This window comes from Ascaphus truei, chromosome 14 (assembly GCF_040206685.1).
Source record: "Ascaphus truei isolate aAscTru1 chromosome 14, aAscTru1.hap1, whole genome shotgun sequence".
Lineage (NCBI taxonomy): Eukaryota > Metazoa > Chordata > Amphibia > Anura > Ascaphidae > Ascaphus > Ascaphus truei.
The window spans coordinates 43,937,740-43,963,980 of record NC_134496.1 but is presented as its reverse complement, the minus strand read 5'-3'; the positions used below and the strand labels follow the sequence as shown (position 1 = coordinate 43,963,980).

At 43.0% G+C, this 26,241-nt stretch overlaps 1 protein-coding gene and 1 long non-coding RNA gene across 11 annotated transcripts in view; one reads left to right on the top strand and one right to left on the bottom strand.

Moving 5' to 3' along the window:
• Window positions 1–26,241, bottom strand: part of MCF2L2 (MCF.2 cell line derived transforming sequence-like 2) — a 229,713-nt gene that overhangs the window by 170,293 nt on the left and 33,179 nt on the right. For 7 of the 9 annotated variants that reach the window (XM_075570679.1, XM_075570677.1, XM_075570683.1 and 4 more), the window contains exons 3-7: window positions 12,406–12,520; window positions 8,159–8,249; window positions 7,091–7,210; window positions 4,028–4,144; window positions 1,849–1,998 (exon numbers count right to left, since the gene is read on the bottom strand). In XM_075570679.1, the coding sequence (XP_075426794.1) occupies window positions 1,849–1,998; window positions 4,028–4,144; window positions 7,091–7,210; window positions 8,159–8,249; window positions 12,406–12,520 (593 nt within the window). The remainder of the gene's footprint in view (window positions 1–1,848; window positions 1,999–4,027; window positions 4,145–7,090; window positions 7,211–8,158; window positions 8,250–12,405; window positions 12,521–26,241) is intronic. The other 2 variants (XM_075570686.1, XM_075570678.1) reach the window with 1 other exon arrangement.
• LOC142466047 (uncharacterized) lies at window positions 917–25,615 on the top strand. 2 transcript variants are annotated; one of them, XR_012788040.1, is made up of 5 exons: window positions 917–1,143; window positions 3,495–3,665; window positions 7,110–7,228; window positions 11,549–11,695; window positions 25,416–25,615. It is a non-coding gene; the product is annotated as an uncharacterized LOC142466047 (long non-coding RNA). The 2 variants fall into 2 exon arrangements; XR_012788039.1 differs by having other exon boundaries at window positions 7,110–11,695.

The window sequence follows — 26,241 nt, the reverse complement described above, 5'->3', positions numbered from 1 at the left end:
ATTAACCAGGGACTTCTTACCTCCCCTGTGAGGGGTTTCTTGACTGTTTTGTTCCCCTGACTGCACCTACTTAGTTCTCCTTTTGTTACACACTTCGTTTCACTTTATTGAAATGACGAGGCTGAGCGTGGGACATCTGTCTGTTTGTATTTAAATGGGATCACAACCTACAACAAAATCTGCTTTGCTCCAGGACTAGAACTTGGAGCTTCTCAATGGGGGTTATTCACTAAAGTTGCGACAGTGCCGATCAGGGCAAGCTATAACTGTTTAATGAATAACCCCCGATATAATGTACAATGAAAAAAAATTACAATGCATACATGGGAAAGACACACGTGTCCATCTGATGGTTAAAATACCAGCATGGACCTTTTCAGCAGCCCCTCTAGCCGCCTAGGCGATGGGCGGCCATGCCTGGGGGGGGGGAGGGGGGCAAGGCCTCCCTCACCACTGGGGGGTGGTCACTGACACGAGAGCTGGAGGAGGAGTGATGGGAATTTAAAGCGCTGCCGGGAGAGGGCGCCCTCATTCTGCTCCCGGCTGTGGCGACTTTCCCACCCACCCGCCCCTTATGGATGCAAAGGATGGCAGGTAGTCCGTGTTTGGCCACCCGTTGTGACAACGAGGAGAGGCGACTGTTAGCATTGTTAGCTACTGCCCTATATTGCCTGTGGACATTGTTAACATGTATCACTGTTATTTTTTTTACAGTGTGAAGTTGAAATACTTCCAAGGAAAGGAAAAGTGTAGCAAAGGAGGGGAGAAAACGGAGCACTAGATCCACAAGGCTATGCCAAAAAATGCAAGGATGCGTTCCCACAGTGCAGGCTTATTTAATGGGTCAGATACAAAAAAGATACACACCAACGCGTTTCGGACTATAACAAGTCCTTTCTCAAGTTGAGAAAGGACTTGTTATAGTCCGAAACGCGTTGGTGTGTATCTTTTTTGTATCTGACCCATTAAATAAGCCTGCACTGTGGGAACGCATCCTTGCATTTTTTGGCATAGCCTTGTGGATCTAGTGCTCCGTTTTCTCCCCTCCTTTGCTACACTTGCTCTTCAACAGGCGGAGGCACAGTTAACCCGTGGACACCTGGACACCTGAGGACCCACTTTTCATCGTGGACACCTTCCCATGTGAGTCTCTCCAGGATAGTTCTGGACTTTATTTATTATGATTGTTCCTTTCATATAGATGCTTACTACTCAAACATCCTTACTACCGTGCATTGTGGGATTGTAGTGTTTACATGCATCTTCTGGACATTTCATATCTATATCCTTTATTGGGTTAATCCACTTTTCTACAATCAAGACACGTGTAGTGTTTGCTGTATTCTTTAGAGCACCATACAACGTTTTCATCAAGGAAAGGAAAAGGGCTGGAGTTCCTAAAGGAGGGGTCAGTTTGATCAGTTTGCCTCTGTCGCGGCGGCAGTTTTGGGGGGGGGGGGGTAAGTGCTTGTCCTTGCCAGACGGGGCTCGGGGCTGAGAAAGCCCAGGGGTAGAAGCAAGTGGGCGGGGTCAGCTGGACGTGACTTCTGGGAGCCCACCCGCGACAACAGCCGGCTCACGTGGGCACGGCTACGGTTTACGGGGCAGCGGGTCACGGCCTGGCTGACCCTTCATGTTACCTAGCAAGCGAGCATTCTGGCAGGGACTAGCAGTTACTCTGTTATTATGTTATAAACAAAGCCGCGGCACTTTATACCTCCAGACCGAGCCTGTCGTTATTTGTATGTGTTTATGTGGACAATGGGTAACAAGGGGAGGGGGGCTCCCCTCAGCCTCCCTGGTCAAGCTTTGGGATGGAATGCCAGTGTGAATATCTCAGGGACGTACTTTAAGCTTGTTCTGTTGCTCTGTGTGGGATAAGAGCAGCTCCTCTGTGCACAGCTTGTCATTGGGTAGTTCAGTCTCCGCCAGGCTTGTTCCAAACGTTTGCAAACTCTGGGCTGTGGTCTTCACGACTTGAGCAAAGCTTTCAATGGCCTGCAATGAAGAGGAGAATGAAAAAGCCAGATGATGCTAAATGACGCACACCCATGAGCCGAAACATTGAGGAATAAATGTCACCTTTGGATCTTGGAGTGCCTGTCCTGTTTTTATATAAACTAGTGTCCTAGTTTGAACTGATAATATCCTTTTCAAGATTACATCTGGTGTCTAATTTTATCTGTAAAATGCACTATGTTGAGCCACAATTTGCTTCCTTAAAATGATTCACTCCGCTTTCTGTGAGTTTAACCTTAAAAGGGCAAACTCGGCAAAAAAATACTGCAGATATGCACAATATAATTATATATAGATATAAAACTAGATGGTTTGCACATTTTTTCTCTGAATTATATAAACTCCTAAAACGACACATTGTGGCCTTAAACAAATGTTTGCTGATGTCTATTTGAATACACTTACAAGTTATAAATCAGGTCTTAGAAAATTGACAATGGTGTCCACTCATTAAAGGTCTTGGAAATATTCAGATAAAAGATGTATATTGAATATTGATAAAACACCAACTATTGCTTTATTGAGATGTATATAGGACATAATACAGGGACTCCTGTAAATACAGGCATATTAGATACAAATAAACAGGGGGTAAAATGACGAGCTTACGACAGGTGTTCTCAACTCCAGTCATCAAGACCCCTCAACAGGTCAGGTTTTCAGGATATCTCAGTTTCAGCACGGGTGGCTCAATCAGAGGCTCAGTCTCTCTGCTGGAACCACCTGTGCTGAAGCAGGGGCCAATTGAGTCACCTGTGCTGAAGCAGGGACTGATTGAGCCACCTGTGCTGCAACTGAGATATTCTGAAAACCTGACCTGTTGGGGGGGGTCTTGAGGACTTTAGTTGAGCCCCCCCCCGGCTTACATTATAACTGGTATATTGAGAGACAAAAGTAGTAGTGTATGTGGAAATGCTAATTTTTTAGCGCTCAGTCAAGAGGGTAAGTGTGCAAATGTCCATCCGCAATAACATTTAAGATCAGCATGAAATGGGGTAAACAGACAAGGGGGACAAACCAGAGAAGAAAGAGGGAAAGGAAAGAGAAAAGGGGTGCAAAAGAGATGGCAACATTGTAATATTCTAATATATGAAGCCAAAAGCAATGATCGAAACAAAAGGAAGAGAATGAATGTACCAAAGTGATCAATATGTCAAATGTGACTCCAGTTATTCTTGATCTCTTTGTATTTTTTGGTGTGCTCTTTTGGTAGATTATAACTGGTTATGTGTTCTATTTTGTGTTGTTAAAAGTGCTCATATATGTGTCACTTATGTGTGAGGATTGAATTATTTTTATAATATTTGTGAAGCTTGTACTGTGACATTTACGTTATGGTTTTGTATTGTAACATTGTGGTACAATATAAAGATAGGGGGAAAGGGTAAACAGAGCCAATTTGCCCTGATAATTTTATATTGTATCCAGTATATTGGGCTGTGCTATTCATCTCTTTTGCTGGTCCATGTTATCAGGGAAATGTTTCAGCCTCTTCATTAGAGATGAGTGAAGAATCATCCAGCCAAGGTCCCGAACGAGGCAAAATGTGTTCTTCGTCAGGCGTGAATAAAATAGACGGGAGACGGGAGACGGGAGACGGGAGACGGGAGACGGGAGACTCATCTATATGACATCTGGGAGATAAGGTAATTTGAATATTGTCTTTACCTCTCCCCCTCTCTCTCTCCAGAAAAAAAATCCTATTTCAGTGCCTGGCCTTAAAGAGCATTGTCAAAACTGCAAACTGTGGGTGAAAATGTATGATCGTTGCAAAATGTTTGCCCAGTTTTGGCGAAATTCACTACAAATCTGTAAACACACTGGGCACTGCATTTGGACACAAATGCACATCTCTACGCTTTATTACCCGGGGTACTGCATGTCCACACGGCGCTGAAAGGGTGTACCACAAAAACACAATGTCCAACAAACCACTGGGGCATCCTGCGGGATGTATCCTACAGGAAGTACACACCGAGTGGAAATCGGGCAGTAAATAGATACTCACTGTTCTGTGGTGTATCCATTGACTGTTGCTGTATTCCATGGACCCTCCCAACTCCTGGGTTAACTGGCTCTTGTCAATGTATCCATGAAGATCAGAAACAGAATTCACCATGATAATCTGCAATTATAAATCAACACAGACTGAGCAGAGTTTGTTTTTTTCATTGCATCTTTGACACTGAATTGGGTTGAGATGCAATCACCCCTTGCCAGGGTAGTTTTATTGGCAATAATTGGAATGTTATAACTTTTCTCTGTTCTATATAAGGCTGCGTCCATAGTTTAGCAGTCAGCGCTTCTCCATGCTCATGCTGAGGCGTGCGTGATCGGGGAGGCGGGGCACTGACATCACTGGGCAAATAGCCCGCGAAGCGTCAATGTCACGGCGCCCTGACGTTGACGCTGCTTCGCTCTGATTGGAGGTTTTCAGCCGACAGCGCGCTCAGAAACAGGTTCTGCTGCCAGCTGAAAATCCCTGCGCCTCAGCACGCCTGCGGACGTCGCGGGATCCCCCTCTCAAGACATCCTCATTGAGGGTGACGGAGCTCACCGCGGAGCGTCCGCACGGCTCAGCGCTGACTGTCCTTCTATGGACACAGCCTGAGAGGGAGTGATGAGATGGAAGCACGTTTCTGATGTGATGACACAGATTGGCATCTATTTTAGATCTGAAATGATTACATTACCATGGAAGATCCCTGAAATGAGAGATCCCCTTTGGAGTTCAGAATTTCTGATCTTTGTTAATTGACTGGATTTTGGAAATGATAAAAGGGTCATCGTGTACTGTAGAATTAAACATTTTAGGGTTTATGGTTTGGGCTTACTAAATATATAGCATCTATCTTTTCAGTTGTGCATCCCAACAAAAAAAAACCACACAAAATCCTATTTAAGATGCTATGAAGCATGGAGCTGTAGAGAGCTACTTAGAACCAGAGTCACAATGTTTCGTTATACTGCTTTATGATTAATGGATGTCAACGTTGCATTAAATTAGCTAAAGGAGGTTAGTGAATCAGACCTTACTTTTCTAGGCCAGTGGTGCTCAACTCCAGCCCTCAAGATCCCCCAACAGCTGAGGTTTTCAGCATATCCCAGGTTCAGCACAAACGGCTCAATCAGAGGCTCAGTCTTCGACTGAGCCTCTGATTGAGCCACCTGTGCTGAAGCAGGGACTGATTGAGCCACCTGTGCTGAAGCAGGGATGGATTGACCCTCCTGTACTGATGCAGGGATATCCTGAAAACCTGACCTGTTGGGAGGGGCTTGAGGACAGGAGCTGGCCACCCCTGTTCTAGGATACTGTATGTGGTGAGCTACTGCCCGACAATAAACACTGCGTGAAATGCCTTGAGCAATTATGAATGCAGTAAAGATATACGTATATACACGTTTGTAGCAAATGTACAACATCTCTCGGCTGGAGCGTAGGACACACTGTCGTAGTTGAGTTTTTAGTCCATGCAAAGAGGAGATGAAATACTTGCGCTGCGCGCCCGTTCTAATTTCTTTTGAAGTAGAAAGATTTTCGAAGGCGTTTCTCCCGGTGCCGAGTATCTGAATTGCCGGATCTCCCGAGAACCGGCGCCGCATAGCGCTTTCCATCCAGAGATAGATACCCGCACAAGGTTAAGCGAAGGAAGGGGTCCTGTAGACCATTTAGTGGATATACAGAAGATTAACAGAGAGCAACGTTTCGGGGTGCAGATTGCACCTGAGGAAGGGATAGCACCCCGAAACGTTGCGCTCTATCTTTTGTATATTCAATAAATGGTCATTATGAAATGGGACATTTGGTCACGGCTGTTTCGCCGCAGACGATCCCCCGCAGGAATCCCCGCCGCCGGCCGCATCTAAGGTAAGCTTTATTACTGGGTAGGGGTTAACTTAAGGAGGTTTAGGGAAGCGGGTTAATTTAAAGGGGTTTGTGGTTAGGGTTTGGGGGTTATTTTAAGGGATTTTAGTGGTTAGGTTAGCGGGTTAATTTAATGGGTTTTAGCGGTTAGGGTAGGGGGTTAATTTAAGGAATTTTAGTGGTTATGGTAGGGGTTTAATTTAAGGTGTTTTGCGGTTATGGTAGGGGGTTCATTTAAGGGGTTTTAATGGTTAGTCTTGGTGGTTCATTTAAGGGGTTTTAGCGCTTAGGGTATGGTGTTAATTTAAGGGGTGATTTTGCGGTTAGGGTAGGGAGGTTTAGGATAAGGGCTTAGGGTAGGGGGTTTATGAAACTTAGCGGCGACGTGGCTGGCGGAAGCAGGTTCTGGTGACCGGGTGAGTAGTGGGAAAGAGGCGGCAGCCATTAGATCGTGGCAAAACGGCCACGTCCAGATGTCCTACACCATGGTCTGCAAGACCCTGTTATCTATTTCTGGATGAAAAACATTATGCAAAGAGGAACATAATAACACACAGGAAGGGTGCAATGACTGGTACTCATTAGTTGGGTCTCTACTGATTTTCGTTTTTGTTCAGCAGAAGAAATTAACGATATGGGAGAATACTAGTTAATTATTTACAATTGTGAAAGTAGTGTGGTTTGAATGCAGGTAATCCAATTAACTGTGTGAGAAAGCTCTGTAACAAGATATAAAAAAAGGAATTTATATGTTACTAAAGCTGGGAGGACGGGGCATATTAAAAATACATTTTTTACATTTCAGAAAGCAGTGGATGAACATGTAAAAATGTGATATTTTCCCAGCCCCATGAGACATGCATGTTACAATGTATGGCCGCGGTTCTCAACTCCAGTCCTCCAGTCCTGTGCTTCAGCACAGGTGGCTCAATCACCCCCAGCTTCAGCACAGGTGGCTCAATCGGTCCCTGCTTCAGCACAGGTGGCTCAATCACTCCCAGCTTCAGCACAGGTGGCTCAATCAGAAGACTGAGACTGATTGAGCCATCTGTGCTGAAGCTGGGATATCCGGAAAACCTGACCGGTTGGGGGAGGGGGTTGAGGGCTGGAGTTGAGAACCCCTGATGTATGACACCCCAGGCCCAGGATGGGGGGCATAGAGGTGCGTACATAAGGCTGAACACAAAGATGAAAGTGCATGCTTACCGGTACCTTCATTTTAAAGTCATCTCGATAGAGTTTGATGCCGATATCCGCGATGGTCCTCTGAATAAATCGGGATGGACGCAGAACGAACACGAGTTGGAGGTTTCCCGGGAACGCGCCCTGCGATGGAAACCCCCGGTAAGTAACAATAATGGTCCCCATTCTCGCCTCTCTGCGCTAGGTTCTCCCCCCACATCTATTCCCTGCTCTACAACCAAGGTACGGTCCCACAGATATCCTTTCATCACACAACGCCTGTAGCGCAGTTTTGCGGTGAAGCCGCTTCCCTGTGCCGGAGAAGATGTTAGCCCCCATGCGTTTGAATAATGCTGATGTTCTCCAGCACTGGGAAGCAGATATGCGGTGCCTATCATTAGATTTATTGGGAGATCTTCCCTGAGGGACTGCCTCTATTTAACCGGTAGCGTCTCTGGCAAGGAGGGTGAGGAGATACTCTGGAATATGACCTTGTAACTGGAAACGTAACATGGCAGGAACCCACAATCACAAGTAACATCCACTCTACAGAGGGATTAAAGAGGCAGTCCAAAAATCGTTTATATTATATTAGGCATTTTATTACCTTTATTGAAATCTAATTACCTAAGCTGCTGATCGATCGGTTCTCCGGTGATCGATCAGCAAAATCCTGGTTTCCAGGGTTCACTTAATGGCTGCCTTTCAGTTTCAAAGCAATCCTTCACTCAGTGTAACGCAGCAGCTACAATGTATCCTTATATTACTACGGTAACATTATCTATTATTACAGTTTGCAGCTCAAACTGCTGGGAATATTGGCAACAAATGATCACAAAGAGGAAAGTGTTGCAAATATCTTGCATTGCTGGGGAGGTGGGCTGAAACCTGCTATAGATATCAAAAGATGCTCAGTACATTAAAACTCATTAAAAATGGCATTAAGAGTTACATTTAAAAAAAAGATAGTAAGTATTATTTAATACTACAGAACTGATTTATTTGAAAATCCCACATGTAGGATATTGCTTGGGTTGCTAGGTGACAGCATGTTGTACACAGGGTAACACTACAGAGGAGTTCAGCACTTACTGCAATGCGAGTCAGGGATGCTTTCACGGAGCGCCATTTGTCTCTCCGCCTGTCTATAATGATGATGAACCCAATGCTGGCTGCCTCCAGGCTGCAAAACAGGAGACAGGGAAACGCTATGTTAAATAGAGGGATTAGGCGCGAGCGCTAAGGTCTCTGCTGCCAGAGATGCTTATAATGCATTGCAGGTACCTCTGGTAGTGGAGCGGTTAACAATGAGCTGGGAATTGTAATAAAAATGCATAAGAAACGACAAACACAGTAATGTTATTTAAAGCAATGCAAATATTAACATTATATTTGCTAATATCATACAGTTTCATGATGCAAAGCCAGTATAACCACTCGCATGGATGAGACCCAAAAGATCAAAACAGCTGTCTGTGAGTAGGGTTACTGTCTCTTCACTTCTTTAACCCAGGCTGTGCTGAAAAGCTGTGTCATACGGCAGGTATAAATTTATAGGGTGCCATGTTAAAATAGAATAAGAAGTGTACAGTGACACACTGTGCTCATTTGCATGTCATTACCCAGAATCCCTGGCTGCAGTGGAGTACTGTATGCTAATAGATAATGGGGAAAGGTAGGGTTGCAGACCTATATACACTAATATAATACAAACTATGTCCTCGGCTGTGTCCAGTTTACAAGACAAACAGATCAATGACATTTAAAAGATGATGGATAATCTGATTTATGAGGAGAGGCTAGATAAATTAGATTTATTTACATTAGAAAAGAGGCGTCTGAGAGGGGATAGGATAACTATATACAAATATATTCAGGACAATACAAGGAGCTTTCAAAAGAACTATTCATCCCACGGGCAGTACAAAGGACTCGGGGCCATCCCTTAAGGTTGGTGGAAAGAAGATTTCACCAGCAACAAAGGAAAAGGTTCTTTACAGTAAGGGCAGTTAAAATGTGGAATTCATTACCCATGGAGACTGTGATGGCAGATACAATAGATATGTTAAATAAAAGTTGGACTTCTTTTTAGAAAGGAAAGATATACAGGGATATTCCAAATAAGTAATCATGAGAAGGATGTTGATCCAGGAAGAAATCCGATTGCCATCTTTTGGAGTCGGGAAGAATTTATTTTCCCCCTTATTTGATATAATTGGATGATATGTCACTGGGGTTTTGTGTTTGCATTCCTCTGGATCAATATACAGTAAGTACGGATATAGGATACAGTATCTGTCGTCTAAATTTAGCATAGGTTGAACTTGATGGACACATGTCTTTTATTAACCTCATCAATTATGTAACTTACTATGTCATTTATAAAACTAGTGCAAAAGGGCTTTAGACATGAAAGTAACTGTAGGGGGAATAAACAGCCCGCTGCAAAGAGCATTCAGTCTCAGCGCCTTTGTAACGGAAGGTAAAAGGATTTCCTGCAGAACGTGCGTTACAGCTCAGCGCTCCGCTTTATCATTTGCTTTGTGGTAGATCTTTGTTAATCGCTCTAGGACACGGAACCATTTTTTTACCCAGCAGGTGAGAAACGTGAATCGGGCTTTGCGAAGGTTCAGCGTCAGCAGAAAATTCCGCAGTTATTTAATTATTAGCAAGTTCAAGAGATGCACCTTGTGGTTAAGGGCAACGCAGAACAGAACCGTCTCCTAGGAAGTCATGAGACCCCCTTTAAAGACGGAGAACCCAGTTAAAGAGACCAAGGGTCAGATTTAATAACTGGCGCTGTTCCAAAGATTAGAGACGGACGTATTTTTGGTGCTGGATTCGGATCCGCATCGGATCGGTCGGTTCCTTTGTCCGCGGATTCAGCGGATCAGTCTCAATAAGGGTGATGTGCGTTTGGCGTATTTAGCATTATTACCACCAGTACACTCCCGCGGATCCCACAACCCGTGGACAGATATGTAGAATCCAATCTGTGGATTCTGCAATCCACTGCACCGATTCTTACGAATCCGCCAACGGATCTCTGAATCCGCGGATTTGATTCTATTAAACCATCAACGGGTTGTATCCAGTGGCGGTTTTTGATGAATCCGCGCGGATTGAACCTGCCCAAATCCGTTTTACATCAGCGAAAATCAAGGACATTTCCTCTGTTTAAATCGCATTTTATTTGTGCCAATCACGGTATATAACACTATCACCTATACGTTCGTGTTTTATTACAATTTGATTATATTTTAACATATACCTAATGAAGGTTAAATATTAATTACTTCCTCTATACAAACTTAATGTAACAGAGAGTGCAGCATACAGAGATCTTTGTTCTTCTTGTAAATTATCCCTCACATCAGACCAAATGAAACACCGACCTTGTCAGATAGATGTTCCCGATCTCTCTAGGGATGTTCCCGAGTGTTCCCCAATAAGATACTTTCCCTCATCACAACGGGTCTATTCCTAATCTCAGATTGCATCCTTGGGGCGGTACAGTAAGGCTTGTGGGGATGGAGCACTTTGGCGTTCTACTGCACCGCGGAGCTGCGTCTCCCACCAGTTTGACCACACGCGTCTCGCAACCTCACACGCACCCGATGCGCATTTTGCTCCCCAGAGCTGCTTCTGGGGTGGCACAATGTGGCTCTTCCAATAAAGGTAAAGCCCCACCATTGCCCCATCGTCTGGATGGACGTACAGGGTAGCCCTGTATATTCATCCTATCGTGGCTCACCTGGCCAAATATGTCTATTTAAACTGGTTGTAACTTTATTATCAGTCAAATTATTGTACATAGAGCCTGAGGAAGTCCAGTTCTGGACGAAACGCGTTGCTCTGCTTTACATTTGGGACATTTTGATAGCGGATTCAGAGGAGCCAGAGGTGAAGTCGTAGCTCTCTATCCGGACACGGAGTGAGAGATCCCCTATCACTTATCACCTTACCACTCCCCTTGCTTTTAATTCCTTTTAGAAGCCATTGGTTTCTTTGTTTTATATTTCTTTTGTTTTGTACCTTTACATGCTATTGTTTTCTATTTTTAATAAAGTTTTAACCCCCTAGACCCTAGTGTCCTATAGTCTGCCTTCATCCCTACATTTAGTTTTAAGGGGAACCTCACAAGAAATAACAGAAGTGACAAGAAACCCCTACAAGTGTGTACTCACACTGGCCCGTGTGAGTATTTTGTTATATCGCTTTTTACTCCCATTCACCTCAAATATCAGGCTGTACACATACCACTATTTGCCAGATATCTACAGACATCAACATCAGAAGCCCTGTATTAACCTCCTAAACGGGAAATATCAAGATACCGTGATAGGAGAACACTCACATTGGCCCATGTGAGTGCATGAGTATACCATTACATTGCAATGGTTTATTTTCTTATCACCCCTCCCTACACTATAGCTGCTGTATATTTGTATTGATCTAATTACTTTTTCATTTCCATGAGAGGAAAACTGCCTGGAGGGAGAACTCCATCCAACGAGGAAAGCTGAAGGTACAACGAGGAGAGAAGTCACGATCGTAGACAAATATATCCTACAAAGAAGAAAAGCGATCCAAAGAAACCTTGATGTGATAGAACTTACACAAGGCCGTGTAAGTTTTTTATTCTTTTATTTTTTCACTTGCATTCACACATCACTGTATGTGCGCCTTCCGTAGATGGAGTTCGTTCCATAGACTGTAGCCTCAATAGAGGCGCCTCTCATCATATCGATCACCAGTTTAATAGGACCCTAACCCTACCCTTTTCCTGAAACTGTGCTCCCCCGTCTTTTCTTGTAAATTATTGTAGTGAATGTTTAACTTTTTGTTCTACACTACCAGAGCATGCTAGACTGGTAATACAAGATACAAGAACAAGGTAACACAAACCTGCACAACCAAGGATCAGGTCAATGACCTAGCCACTGATTGAGCCATCAGCGCTGAGGCAGGGATATCCTTAAAACCTGACCTGTTGCTGGCCCTTGAGGACTGGAGTTGACCACTCCTGCTATAGAGCAACATCCCTCAAATAGAAGAAAATCATAAATGGCAATTCAAAATAATCAGGAGTCTTAACAACCCTCAAGGATGCTAAAGAGACACAGTCACCAATTATTTACTCTACTGAACACCTTCTTGAATGTGTTATGAGAACAGGTTACCAGCACCTGTACATTCAAGTTGATACCTTTTTTTGTTCAAGATGTATTAACAAATGAATAACGTCACTGCGGCAATGCACAGGAACGCATCATTTCCCCATTTGAACCTGCTATTGCAGTGCAGATATGCTGGCAATACACAGAGCCGACTCTCACCTGGGAATGCTTGTTAAATACGTCACGACGTTGAGAAAATCCTCATCAGGGATCTCGCTGAAGCTGGGATATTCTGGGAAGGTTATGATGGGCGCCCCGTCGGCCCCTCTTCCTCCTTGGAAACACACGAAAACAAAGCCAGCGAAGACTGAATTATTACACGCAAGGTTATAAACACTGACATTAATTCACAGGACACACCATAAGACTACAAGAAAAATCCTGGCCCAACGGTTGCAGTGCAGCTATAATTATGCGTTACATGAATATTTAACCTGTATGTCGGGTGTCCCAGAATTTACAGACATACGTGTCTATTAAACGTTCACTGGAGCAAAATGATGGAACGCAAAAACATCACAAATGAATAAATATTACTGAAAGTAATGGGATGTTTGGATTTTACTTTATTTGCCCCAAGCAAGCATTTTCCCACGCAAATGTTCAGATGTGTGCTAATTATCGGAGACATGTCAAACATTTTCCACTGAACTAAATGCAGTTTCTCGCAAGAAAAACTGGTTATAGACTCCGGATTGATGGAGCCCATCCCTGTTGGTCACTTTAGAGCAGTCTTCGACTGAGCCACCTGTGCTGAAGCTGGGTTTTAACCTGACCTGTTGGGAGGCCTCGAGGACTGGAGTTGAGCCCCCCTGATCTAGAGCTGTGTTTCTCATCCCTCTGCTCAAGACTACACGACCAACTCAAAAAACGACCCAGTACTCAATACCATATATGTAGCAGTGGAATCGCAGTCAAGCAGTTCAGTGACAAATGAGTGCACCAGATATCCGCCGGTACACGGCAGCAGCCGTGGGGCAGGTGATGACTCAACACTGTGCTCGTTAGACTGTCGGAACCGCTGAAAGAGTCCAGTAAGGAGATATCAAGTAATAACGCTCCTCCTCTGCTCGACTCGTAGCGAGACTCGCGCTGTATTGCAGAGGGTATTGTATAATACGAGGAGGAGCGTTATTACTTGATATCCTCCTTGCGGGACAGTCTAACGAGCATAGTGTTGAGTCATTCCCTGCCCCATGGCTGCTCCCGTGTACCATCACTGAACTGCTCGACTGCTATTTCGCTGCTTCTTGTAGCCTCTTCACGGTGGTTCTATATTATCACCTGGACCCCTTGGACTCTGAGAACATTCTTCACCGGCTGGAATCTGGACGTCTACCACCGGCACAGCATTTGAAGGAAGAGATCTATCCCAAACCATCCCTACAGCTGACGACAGTCCTCACTCGTGGGAGTTCGTGGATATCTGTGGTACCATGCTGGTTACTGCATGAATTGCTTTTATATGTTTACCTTTTCGTACGTGTGATACTCACCACCATTTTTTTTTTTTTTCAACTTCAAGATTTTTATTGGGTTATACAACTTGAACATTATAACACAGACCATTGTTTAACATCATTATACCCACATAGGTATTTCCCCCCCAGCTCTCACTACCGGGGGTTATAATCGATCACACTCAACACTGGACAAACAACATTTACACACAGGACTTGACAAACCTGACCAACATGACCAAGACAACAACGGGTGAATACAATGGTGAGGGGGGGGTGGGGGGGATTCATCGGTTAGCTCCAGGGTCGACAGGCATCTGCCTATTTAGTTGTTGCTCTCCGGACGCCGCATGTGTGATATCTTTCACGCTTCTTCTTGATATAGGGATGGGTCCTACCTGTCTCGTAGCTAGGTCGTCGTGAGTCCTGCTCAGTCACCAGAGAACGCATCTACAGTTATTATTGCAAAATTGCGCTGGTATCCAGCCTGGGGATGTCTGTCTGGGCGATCCATGGCGTCCATACTTTTTGGAACTCACCACCATTTTTATGTATTACATTTCCATATTAACTTACTACACTATGAGCTGTGCGCTTATCTTTTCATTTTCGTGCCGTGAGATACTGAGCCATCTCTTTTGATCTGCAGCCAACTCTATAATTATATTTCCTGCACTCAGGTCATGTACTTATTTTATCTGCAGTGGCCCTATTTTGTTTTTTCCCACTCTTCAATTTACTGGTTATCAGTTCACACTATTTACATCCTTTTGGTGCGCGACTTAAATTTTCTTTCCATAGCAGACGAGGAGCTGCATAAGTTCCCCCCTGCTTACTACAGGAAACCAGAGTACCCTATACCCAGCTTCAACGGTTACAGAGTAAGCATGGCCTGGAAAATGTGCACACCATCAATGAGTCCGCTCAGTAGAAAAAATAGATAGAAGAACAAAAAGGATATCCCCTGAGTCATGTAACTGAGGGCAAGTTCTGCTCCAAAGGCTTAAATGGACAATCTACCTAGTGTGATCAGTGTGATCTGTGGTATGTCTGCAGAGACGCCCAGATGCTGTGGCATTCGGAATGCAGTGATACTTCATCAGGCAAGCCGCAGATGAAGCATCGCTGCGAAACGTGCGTTGGGCATTCTTGGACGGATATGACGTGAGAGATCCGGGCAAGAGCACACTGCATTCCAAAATAACAAGCAGGATCTAGGTGCCTCTGCAGACATGCCACAGATCATGCTGAACGGACTTGCTAGATTGTCCATTTAAGCCTTTGGAGCAACTTCATCTACCAAGGAGGACTTACCCTCAGTTACATAACTCAGGGGGTATCATTTTTGTTTTTCTATCTATATTGTATCTACTGAGCAGACTCATTGCTGGGGTGCACATTTTCCAGCCCATGCTTATTCTGTAACAATGAAGCTATTTATAGGGTATAGGGTACTCTGTTCCCTGTAGTAAGCAGTGGGGAACTTATGCAGTTCCTCATCTGCTATGCTCCTCCATTTGCTATTAGGCATATTATGAAGTATATACCCAGACGATTAGAGCAGAAATGAGCATGTGAGGAGACCCATTAAGGTCGAAACAGCGGTCTGTGGGTGGGTTTACTGGCTATGCATTTTAACCCAGACTGTGCTCAAAGCTGTGATATGCAGCAAGCTTAAGCTTATAGGGGACCATGTTAAATGGTTTTGAAGCAAAAGGTGGCACTGTGTGCTCATTTGCATGTCATTTCCCAGAATCCCTTGCTACAGTGGAAGTGCTGTGTGCTGGGTGATAATGGTGAAATTCGGGGGTTGCAGACCTGTCTAAGACATGCAAATGAGCATACAGTAATATTTCCATTGTTACCCAACTAATCACACATTCACATCTAAGATACGCCCAAACATGTGGACTTGGTTATTCATTGATTATTCCTAAGATTTGGTCTGTCTGGGGTGTCCCGAGGAGATGAGGAGAGTGTTGAGAAACACTGGTCTCCAGCCAACGCATGACCTCGTTGTTCCATGAGGTGCATAGAATATTGTTGGTGTGCACGGCTGGGATTCAGAGCTGGTGGTTGGTTGTGGGTTCATATTGCCACCTTGTGGCATGTTATGTTACTCTCCATAAGCACACAAGAAATTATCAGACCTGATATTGGTAACCCATACCTTCCGTAACAGGCCTGAATGAGATGAGTATGATTAAAAGGATGAGATGACCTGAGCTGCCAATAGACAGATTGCAACGTCTGTGGGGCACCGATCCCTATATTCTAATGTTAATTGTAAGATTGGTGTCACCCTCCCCCACACAGGATGACTACTTCCAGCCTCGTAAAGTCTGTACCCCTACCCTATGCTGCAAAGTACAGCATATGCAGTGTCCGCAAGGTGAATAAAAATAAACGTTTAAAAATACTGAAATTATAGTTAAATCAGCCAAAGGAAATTAGCTTTCAACCCATAAACAAAACATACCTGAAAAACTTCCCTGGCATTTCCCACTTTGTATTTAAAATGCAAGGTTTCAGCTTTTCCTGATAACACTAGTTGTAGTCAGGATGTGAGTTTTCAGTAAACCTGTATTAATGCCTATGGCTAACATTTGGAATGGCACTGAGGTCTGGTATTTATAGGGCTTCCATGTGGCATGAAGAGATACTTACTCCAACATTGTAAGCTGCTGCCACATTCAATATCTAATTTAGGGGATATCAAAGCTCTTTGTTTTGCAAAGGTTGGGGGAAAGGTGAGCATTTAGTCAGATTTTCTAAATGGTAAAAGGTCCCCAATTTTACAGCAATTGGAGATTTTGTAGAAATGTCATGGAAATGGCAACATTTCTGTGAAAATATGCGACCTACAATTGACAATATTCGCACATCCGCAGTGTCTTTATACAATGTCTTCTGCTACGACCTTGGCAGAGAGATTTCCAACACTGGGAAGTCAGGTCACGTGAGATGTAGAGGATTCTGGGTATTTTTTTTACAATGACAGGGGGCTCCCTTACAAAGAAGATTGGAGTTGGAATGAGGTGAAAGCACTCACCAATATTACATACTTCCAATAATTTTTTCTAACAGTGGTGCCACTATTGTGCAACAAAATGGTGCTGTCCCTTGCTTTTCAAATTTGGTTAGAAATATAAAGCAAAAACACATAAAGTGGCCAAGAGAGGTCACTAAAAGTCCCTCATAATTGCACTCGCGTGCAATTATGAGGGACTTTTAAGTGACCTCTCTTGGCCATTTTGTGTGTTTTTGCGTTATCAGTTTCCCTTTGCACCGCCTTTATTCTTTTTGAGTGAGGTGAGTAAGGTGTTCTCTGTGTTCTATTAGAAGTATAAAGCCAATATAAGTATCACTGGTTCCGTACGTGTTAATCTACTTTTTTTAAAAAGAGGATTCTGTTGCAAAATGTAGTTATGCCGCTTCTACGTGATCCCATATAGTCCCCGACCTCTGCGAACCCTGACTTTGCGAGATCCTTGTAGGTTTTTTTGGGTGCCAGTTTTGACACAAAATAAACTACAATTGTGGCCACTGGATAATGAATACAAGGTCCCAACTTCCTCTCTCAAAGACGCTGTAACTTTCTATTGGTCACTGGAAGTAGCCTGACCCAGTGGTCTTTTAGTGTGAGGTGGGCAAATAATCTTACCCTGTGGTGGTACCATGGAAACTGTGGGATCCCCGGGAGATGGGGGACAATGGATCGACTCCTAGCGACCATGTTCAGGAAATTTTACAAATATACCCCCCCCCCCCCCCCCAAAATAATTGAGCAATTATGCTTTCAGTATATGACTAGTGGATAAAGCAACCTTAATGTGAAATGCCCTAATCACGTTTGTGCTTATGATGTGGGAACGTATGATGCTATTAGAATACAAAGAGGGGGTTAGCAAGAGAAGCCTATGATGTTATCCATGTCCGTCCCTGGGTATACCTTGGGCAATGCACCGCCTAGGGGCGGCAGGTCTCGGGGTGGCAAGAGGGAAAATGTAACTGCTGCTTTCCTTTTTTTTAAAATATATGTGGGATTGAAGCAGGGGATCTCCGGAGCTAAACCGCATTCATTTCAGCTCTGTGGACCCCCTGTTTCTTGATATACTTACCTCCTTAGGGGGTGCCAGTATCTCCTGCTCAGGTTTAAAGCCCCCGGTCACATGGACCAATAGGAAGTCGCCTATGATGTCATGACTTCCTTGTTGGCCCATGTGATGGGACATCAAAACCTGAGCAGGAGATACCGGCACCCCCTAAAGATGTAAGTGTCTCAGGAAGCAGGGGGTCCCCAGAACTGAAATGAATGTGGTTCCGCTCCGAGACCCCCTGCTTCCTACCTAGTAGGAAAAAAATTATTTGGCTTAAAAAAAAAAAATTGGGGGGAATTTTCTTTTGGGTTTTGGGGGGCGTTCTTATTAGTGCTTGCCTAAGGGTCGAAAGTAGTTTAGATTAAGAAAAGGCGTAAGTCCATTGAGTTTGACCTTTTCTTCATACTATATTTATATTAATGCAGAGGAAGGTAAAGCAAAGCAGGGTGGGGGGCCATGCTGGTCCTTTCTTCCATGTAGTAACACAGGAGGGAGAGGGAGTTGGGGTATAATACTATTTTATTGGACCAACAAGTAGTTGAAATGTTTCAAGCTTTCCAACCTCTCAGAGTCAGGGTTACCCGATGAAGGACCCCGAAAAGGTTGGAAAGCTTGTAACATATCAACTACTTGTTGGTCCAGTAATAAGTTTCATACCATCTAGTCCCTCTCCCACCTTTGTTACTAGAGAGGAAGGTAAAGAAAATCACAGTAAATACATAGTCACGTACACAATCTGCACCAGGAAATAATGCAAAAACAGCAATAATATCTCCTAAGTACAAGTGAAGCGTCACAGGCATTGATGATTATTATTATTATTATGATCTCCCCCTCATCATCATCATCTCTCCCCCTCATCTTCATCATCTATCCCCCTCATCATCATCATAATCATCTCTCCCCCTCATCATCATCATCATCAGCTCTCCTCCTCCATGCTTACCTGTAATATTTATTATTTATTTTATTTATTTATAAAATATTTTACCAGGAAGTAATACATTGAGAGTTACCTCTCGTTTTCAAGTATGTCCTGGGCACAGAGTAAAACAAATAGTACATGGTTACAAGTACAGTTACATAAATGAACAGGTTATACATTATATACAAGACATTGCGTGCACAGTTAAAGAAAATGTATATTATGAGCGTATGAAACAGTTACAGACCAGGTTAAAATGTGAGACAGCCTTAGATTTGAAAGAACTTAAACTGGTGGTGGATGTGAGAGTCTCTGGTAGGTTGTTCCAGTTTTGGGGTGCACGGAAGGAGAAGGAGGAACGTCCGGATACTTTGTTGAGCCTTGGGACCATGAATAGTCTTTTGGAGTCTGATCTCAGGTGATAAGTGCTGCAGGTGGTAGGGGTGAGGAGCTTGTTCAGGTAGCTGGGTAGCTTGCCCATCAAGAATTTAAAGGCAAGACAGGAAAGGTGAACTTTGCGCCTAGACTCTAGTGTTGACCAATCTAGTTCTTTGAGCATTTCGCAGTGATGTGTGTTGTAGTTGCATTGGAGAACAAAACGAAAAATTGAATTGTAGAGGGTGTCAAGTTTGCTAAGGTGGGTTTGAGGAGCCAAGCCATATACTATGTCTCCATAGTCAATAATTGGCATTAGCATCTGCTGTGCGATACGCTTTCTGAGCAGGAGACTTAGGGAGGATTTGTTCCTGTAAAGTACCCCTAGTTTGGCATAGGTCTTGGTTGTCAGGGTATCAATGTGCATCCTGAATGTTAAGTGGGAGTCAAACCATAAGCCCAGGTATTTAAAACTAGTGACAGGTGTTAGGGTGGTGTTAGCGTTGGTTCGAATCAGGAGCTCAGTCACTGGAAGCTTTACAAATTTAGTCTTGGTCCCAAATACCATTGTTACAGTCTTGTCAGTGTTTAAAAACAGTTTGTTTTGGGAAATCCAGTTTTCGAGTCTCAAAAAGTCAGACTGAAGTATGTGTTGAAGGTCAGAGAGGCTATGACTGTGTACATATAGGATTGTGTCATCTGCATACATGTGTATTGAGGCTTCCTTACAAGCTGTGGGAAGATCATTAATGAACACTGAGAAGAGTAGGGGCCCCAGAACAGAGCCTTGCGGGACACCACAGGTGATATCCAGGGGGTTGGAGTTAGAGCCTGAAATGGACACATGTTGGGATCTTCCTGATAGGTAGGACTGAAACCAGTTTAAAGCATGTTTCCCTATTCCAGAGCTCTGGAGTTTGTTAAGCAGGATAGCATGATCGACTGTGTCAAAAGCCTTTGCAAAATCTAGGAATACTGCACCAGTGAGTTGTCCCCGTTCCATTCCACACTGGATTTCATTGCAAACTTTTAGCAGGGTAGTTACGGTGGAGTGTTTGGGGCGAAATCCAGATTGGAATTGGCTTGGGAAATTTGTCTTGGTGTAGAAATCGCTTAATTGGGAGTGGACACATTTTTCCATGACTTTGGATAGAATTGGGAGAAGTGAGATTGGCCTGTAGTTTGAGACAGTGTTTTTGTCCCCAATTTTGAAGACTGGGACAACTCTGGCAGTTTTCCAGGTCTTAGGGATATGGCCTGCAGACAGGATAGAGTTGACTATGGACGCAATTGGTTTGGCAATGGCTGGGGCACCAAGTCGTAGGAACCTAGATTGTAGTAAGTCGGGTCCACATTGGCTGCTTAGTTTTAGTTTGAGGAGCGCTTGTGTAATCTCCTCTCAGATACTGGGCCAAATTGAAAATTGTGGGCAGTGTTGGGAGGGGGTGGGACTATAGGGGTACTCCCAGGATGAGATTCATGTTTGGGGTTTGTGCTGCGTTTCGCTAATAAGTTAGTGGCACACCCCACAAAGTAATCATTGAATGCATTTGCGATGTCAGTGGGGTTTGTCAGAGTAATATCCCCCTTAGTGATATTACTTGGTTGTTGATGGTTAGGAGGCTGGAATATATGGAATATAATAGACACAGGCGTGGGGAGATGGTGGTGCGGCGGGCCCCCGGTGTTAAAGTATAAGCCGGCAGAAGAATCAAGGACTCGGCAGTTGTTACACGGGCAGAGCAGGACAGCACGAGGTGAGGAGCTCTCTAGCAGCAGACACTTGAAGTAAGAAAGACTTCCGGGTCAGACCACTAGAGCGCGCTCCTCCCCTGCTGTCCTGCTCTGCCTGTGTAACAGCTGCTGATTCCACTGCCGGCTTCTGTTTAACGCCAGGGGCCCCAGTGCCGCCACATACCGTCTCCCCCCGCCTGCCTCTATCTGAAGAGAGACAGATGGGCCAAAGACAGGGGGGGGGGGAGAGCGGGCCCCCGAGCTTTGCCCGGGCTATAGCTACGCCCCTGGGTAATACATCCAATCAGGAGGAGGTGTCAGGAGCCTGTGGGTGAGGCAAAGGAGAGGAGGAAAGTGTGGGGGTGTGTGTGTGTCTTTGACTGAGCCACCTGCGCTGAAGCAGGGATAGCCTGAAAACCTGACCGTTTGCCAGCCCTTGAGGACTGCAGTTGGCTGCCCCTGGGTTAGGTGCTAGAATACCCGCTTTAAGTTGAATCCTCATTGAAGGTAGTAATTGTGAGAGCAGTAATACTGTGCACCCTTTGCTAACAGATTTAAATGTTAAATGCTTACAAATAAATATTTTTTAAAAAGCCTGAAATTATTAACTGCAAAAGTGGCCAGAAATACATTGCAGGCGTACATTATATTACACGTACATTGCAGGCGTACATTATATTACACATACATTGCAGGCGTACATTATATTACACATACATTGCAGGCGTACATTATATTACACGTACATTGCAGGCGTACATTATATTACACATACATTGCAGGCGTACATTATATTACACATACATTGCAGGCGTACATTATATTACAAGTACATTGCAGGCGTACATTATATTACACATACATTGCAGGAGTACATTATATTACACATACATTGCAGGCGTACATTATATTACACATACATTGCAGGCGTACATTATATTACACATACATTGCAGGCGTACATTATATTACACGTACATTGCAGGCGTACATTATATTACACATACATTGCAGGCGTACATTATATTACACATACATTGCAGGAGTACATTATATTACACATACATTGCAGGCGTACATTATATTACAAGTACATTGCAGGCGTACATTATATTACACATACATTGCAGGCGTACATTATATTACACATACATTGCAGACGTACATTATATTACACATACATTGCAGGCGTACATTATATTACACATACATTGCAGGAGTACATTATATTACACATACATTGCAGGCGTACATTATATTACACATACATTGCAGGCGTACATTATATTACACGTACATTGCAGGCGTACATTATATTACACATACATTGCAGGCGTACATTATATTACACATACATTGCAGGCGTACATTATATTACACGTACATTGCAGGCGTACATTATATTACACATACATTGCAGGCGTACATTATATTACACATACATTGCAGGCGTACATTATATTACACGTACATTGCAGGCGTACATTATATTACACGTACATTGCAGGCGTACATTATATTACACATACATTGCAGACGTACATTATATTACACATACATTGCAGGAGTACATTATATTACACATACATTGCAGGCGTACATTATATTACACATACATTGCAGGCGTACATTATATTACACATACATTGCAGGCGTACATTATATTACACGTACATTGCAGGCGTACATTATATTACACCTACATTGCAGACGTACATTATATTACACGTACATTGCAGGCGTACATTATATTACACGTACATTGCAGGCGTACATTATATTACACGTACATTGCAGGCGTACATTATATTACACGTACATTGCAGGCGTACATTATATTACACGTACATTGCAGGCGTACATTATATTACACGTACATTGCAGGCGTACATTATATTACACATACATTGCAGGCGTACATTATATTACACATACATTGCAGGCGTACATTATATTACACATACATTGCAGGCGTACATTATATTACACGTACATTGCAGGCGTACATTATATTACACATACATTGCAGGCGTACATTATATTACACGTACATTACAGGCGTACATTATATTACACATACATTGCAGGCGTACATTATATTACACCTACATTGCAGGCGTACATTATATTACACATACATTGCAGGCGTACATTATATTACACATACATTGCAGGCGTACATTATATTACACATACATTGCAGGCGTACATTATATTACACATACATTGCAGGCGTACATTATATTACACATACATTGCAGGCGTACATTATATTACACATACATTGCAGGCGTACATTATATTACACATACATTGCAGGCGTACATTATATTACACATACATTGCAGGCGTACATTATATTACACGTACATTGCAGGCGTACATTATATTACACGTACATTGCAGGCGTACATTATATTACACGTACATTGCAGGAGTACATTATATTACACATACATTGCAGGCGTACATTATATTACACATACATTGCAGGCGTACATTATATTACACATACATTGCAGACGTACATTATATTACACGTACATTGCAGGCGTACATTATATTACACGTACATTGCAGGCGTACATTATATTACACGTACATTGCAGGCGTACATTATATTACACATACATTGCAGGCGTACATTATATTACACATACATTGCAGGCGTACATTATATTACACATACATTGCAGGCGTACATTATATTACACATACATTGCAGGCGTACATTATATTACACATACATTGGAGGCGTACATTATATTACACATACATTGCAGGCGTACATTATATTACACATACATTGCAGGCGTACATTATATTACAAGTACATTGCAGGCGTACATTATATTACACAAAGACCGCCTTAGACCCCTGGGGAGACCAATCATCTCTGACGCAAAACTTCTCTGAATATGTAGATCATTATCTCCAAAAGTATGCCACTAGTGCAAGATCATACCTAAGAGACACCCTACAGGTTCTAGGGGTTTTATCTGAGGTTCAGTGGCAGAAAGATTTCCTCGATTAGGCATGAAGACGGATGTGAGGCAGTAAGGGATGCTTTAGAAGGAGACCCTTTAATCCCACTTGAGCAGAAAACATTCTTAATTGATGGAATTGGATTCTAAAACATAACCTCTTCTGGTTCGATGGCTCCATGTTCATACAAAAATGTGGGACCGCAAAGGGGACTAGATTTGCTCCCAGCTACGCAAATATTTTTATGGCACACTGGGAGGAGAAGAACATCTGGTCAGGTAACCCCTTTGGAGCAAACCTAGTCCTCTGGAAGAGATACATCGATGATGTGATCTTCATATGGCATGGGAGCAAGGAAGATGTAAACCTTTTTCTGAGCCATATTAATGAGAATCAGGTAAACCTATCTTTTACATCAGAGATCAGTCCGACAAGTATTAATTTCCTAGATTTGACTATCTACATAGAAGATAGTCAGATCAAAACAAAGACATTTTTTAAAGAGGTGGATGCGAATAACTTTATTTTACAGAAGAGCTGCCACCATCCACAATGGCTAAGGAACATACCGTTTGGCCAATTACGCCAGATCAGGCGGAACTGTACGGAGGTAGGGGTGTTTAAGGAACAAGCTGTACTGAAGGCCCTAACAAAGACACTGGGACTATCAAGGGAGGAACTATTGAAACCAAAACCAAAATTTAGGGTAGATAAAGACAAATTCACAGTACCCTTTATCACACGCTACAACACTGAAGCCAACAAAATATGCGATATTTAAAAAAAGCATTGGCACATTCTACGGAAGGATGTAGTACTGAAGGACCACCTACCAGAAGCCCCACGCGTGATTTTTAGACGGGCTAACAACATAAAGATGCAATTAGTCCCCAGTGTCTATAGGAGGGAGGTTGTGGAGCAAAATACCAACTGGTTGCCCAAACCAGTGGGCTTTTACAATTGTTTTAGTTGTAAGGCGTGTAAACACGCATCAAGAGAGAAAACAAGCTTTATTTCGACAAAAACTAAGAAATTATTTAAAACAAAGCAATTTATCAATTGCAAGTCCACTTTGTCGTATATCTGCTGGAATGCCCGTGTGGTCTCCAGTATGTGGGCCGGACCTCGAGAAGTCTTAAGGTCCGCATACTGGAACACATAGGCAACATTAGGAGGAGAGTGACAACTCACAGTGTACCATTGCACTTTAGTTCAGCCCATGGGGGTGACCCCACAGGTTTGACCTATAGGGGAATAGAAATGGTGGCAGAAGACTGGAGGGGAGGAGACAGACTAAAGCGCTTACGCCAAAGGGAAACATTTTGGATTTACCAACTCAAAACCCTAACCCCCAATGGTCTGAATGTTGACTTGGACATGGCTGCGTTTGTGTGAATGTGAGTAGGAAAACACAATTACACACATTCCCCCACGTTGACCTATGACCTTCCCTTTTGGAACCCCCCCTCCCTTTGCTTCCCCTGTACAGTACTTGATTTGCTTACCATAATGTAGGGGTTGCCTGGGGGAACAAGAAAACAAGATATACTGCTTTTTGACCAACTTAACCCTATGTTTTTTTTATTATAGATACACGGATAACCATCTACTGTGTATAAATTGCATTGGCAATCATATCCAGGTCTATGTTCATTTATAATGAAAAGTATGAGTTTTAGCATAAGCACTATCATTTTTAAACTATTAGGTTCGATTATAGGTAAATTGATATTATTTCAATTAAACTTTTGACATAATAGCTACACATGTTTTAAAGATATATTGAACAGTATGGGTTTTTAACATAAATATTATTATTTTAAACTTTAATGTAGAATTATAGGTAAATTGATATTATTTTGTTTCAATTTTTAGCATAATAGTTGCATGCATTTTTCAAGATATACTGTAATGTAATAAAGTTTGTAACGCATTCGAATTATAACTTGTGAAAGAAGAATGTATTAGAATTTCATTTAGAGAATAGATTAGACATATATATTATATATTTTAGTGATTGTTAGGATGCTTTTAAGAGTATTTATGTTTTTATTAATTTCACTTATAACCATTGTTGAATCATATTACTATATTGGATCAAGTAAGCAAGTCTCCATTCATAATGTTTTCTATAATCTACTGCAGCCACCCTGCACATAAATTAGACACCACAAACTACAAGAGGGTATATCCCTTTAATGAAGGTAGCAATTAAGTAACCATGTTTAACTAATATTTATGATTGTGGGTCTATATAAGTTAAGAAGACCCCCACCACCACACATTTTGAGCCTGAGGAAGCCGTCCTGAATGGCGAAACGCGTTGCTCTAATTCGCCACATCTTTCTGAACATTGGAGGCCTCCGTAGCCAGTGGAAGCAGACTGCAGTCACAGCTGCGTCAGAAGCTCCCATCA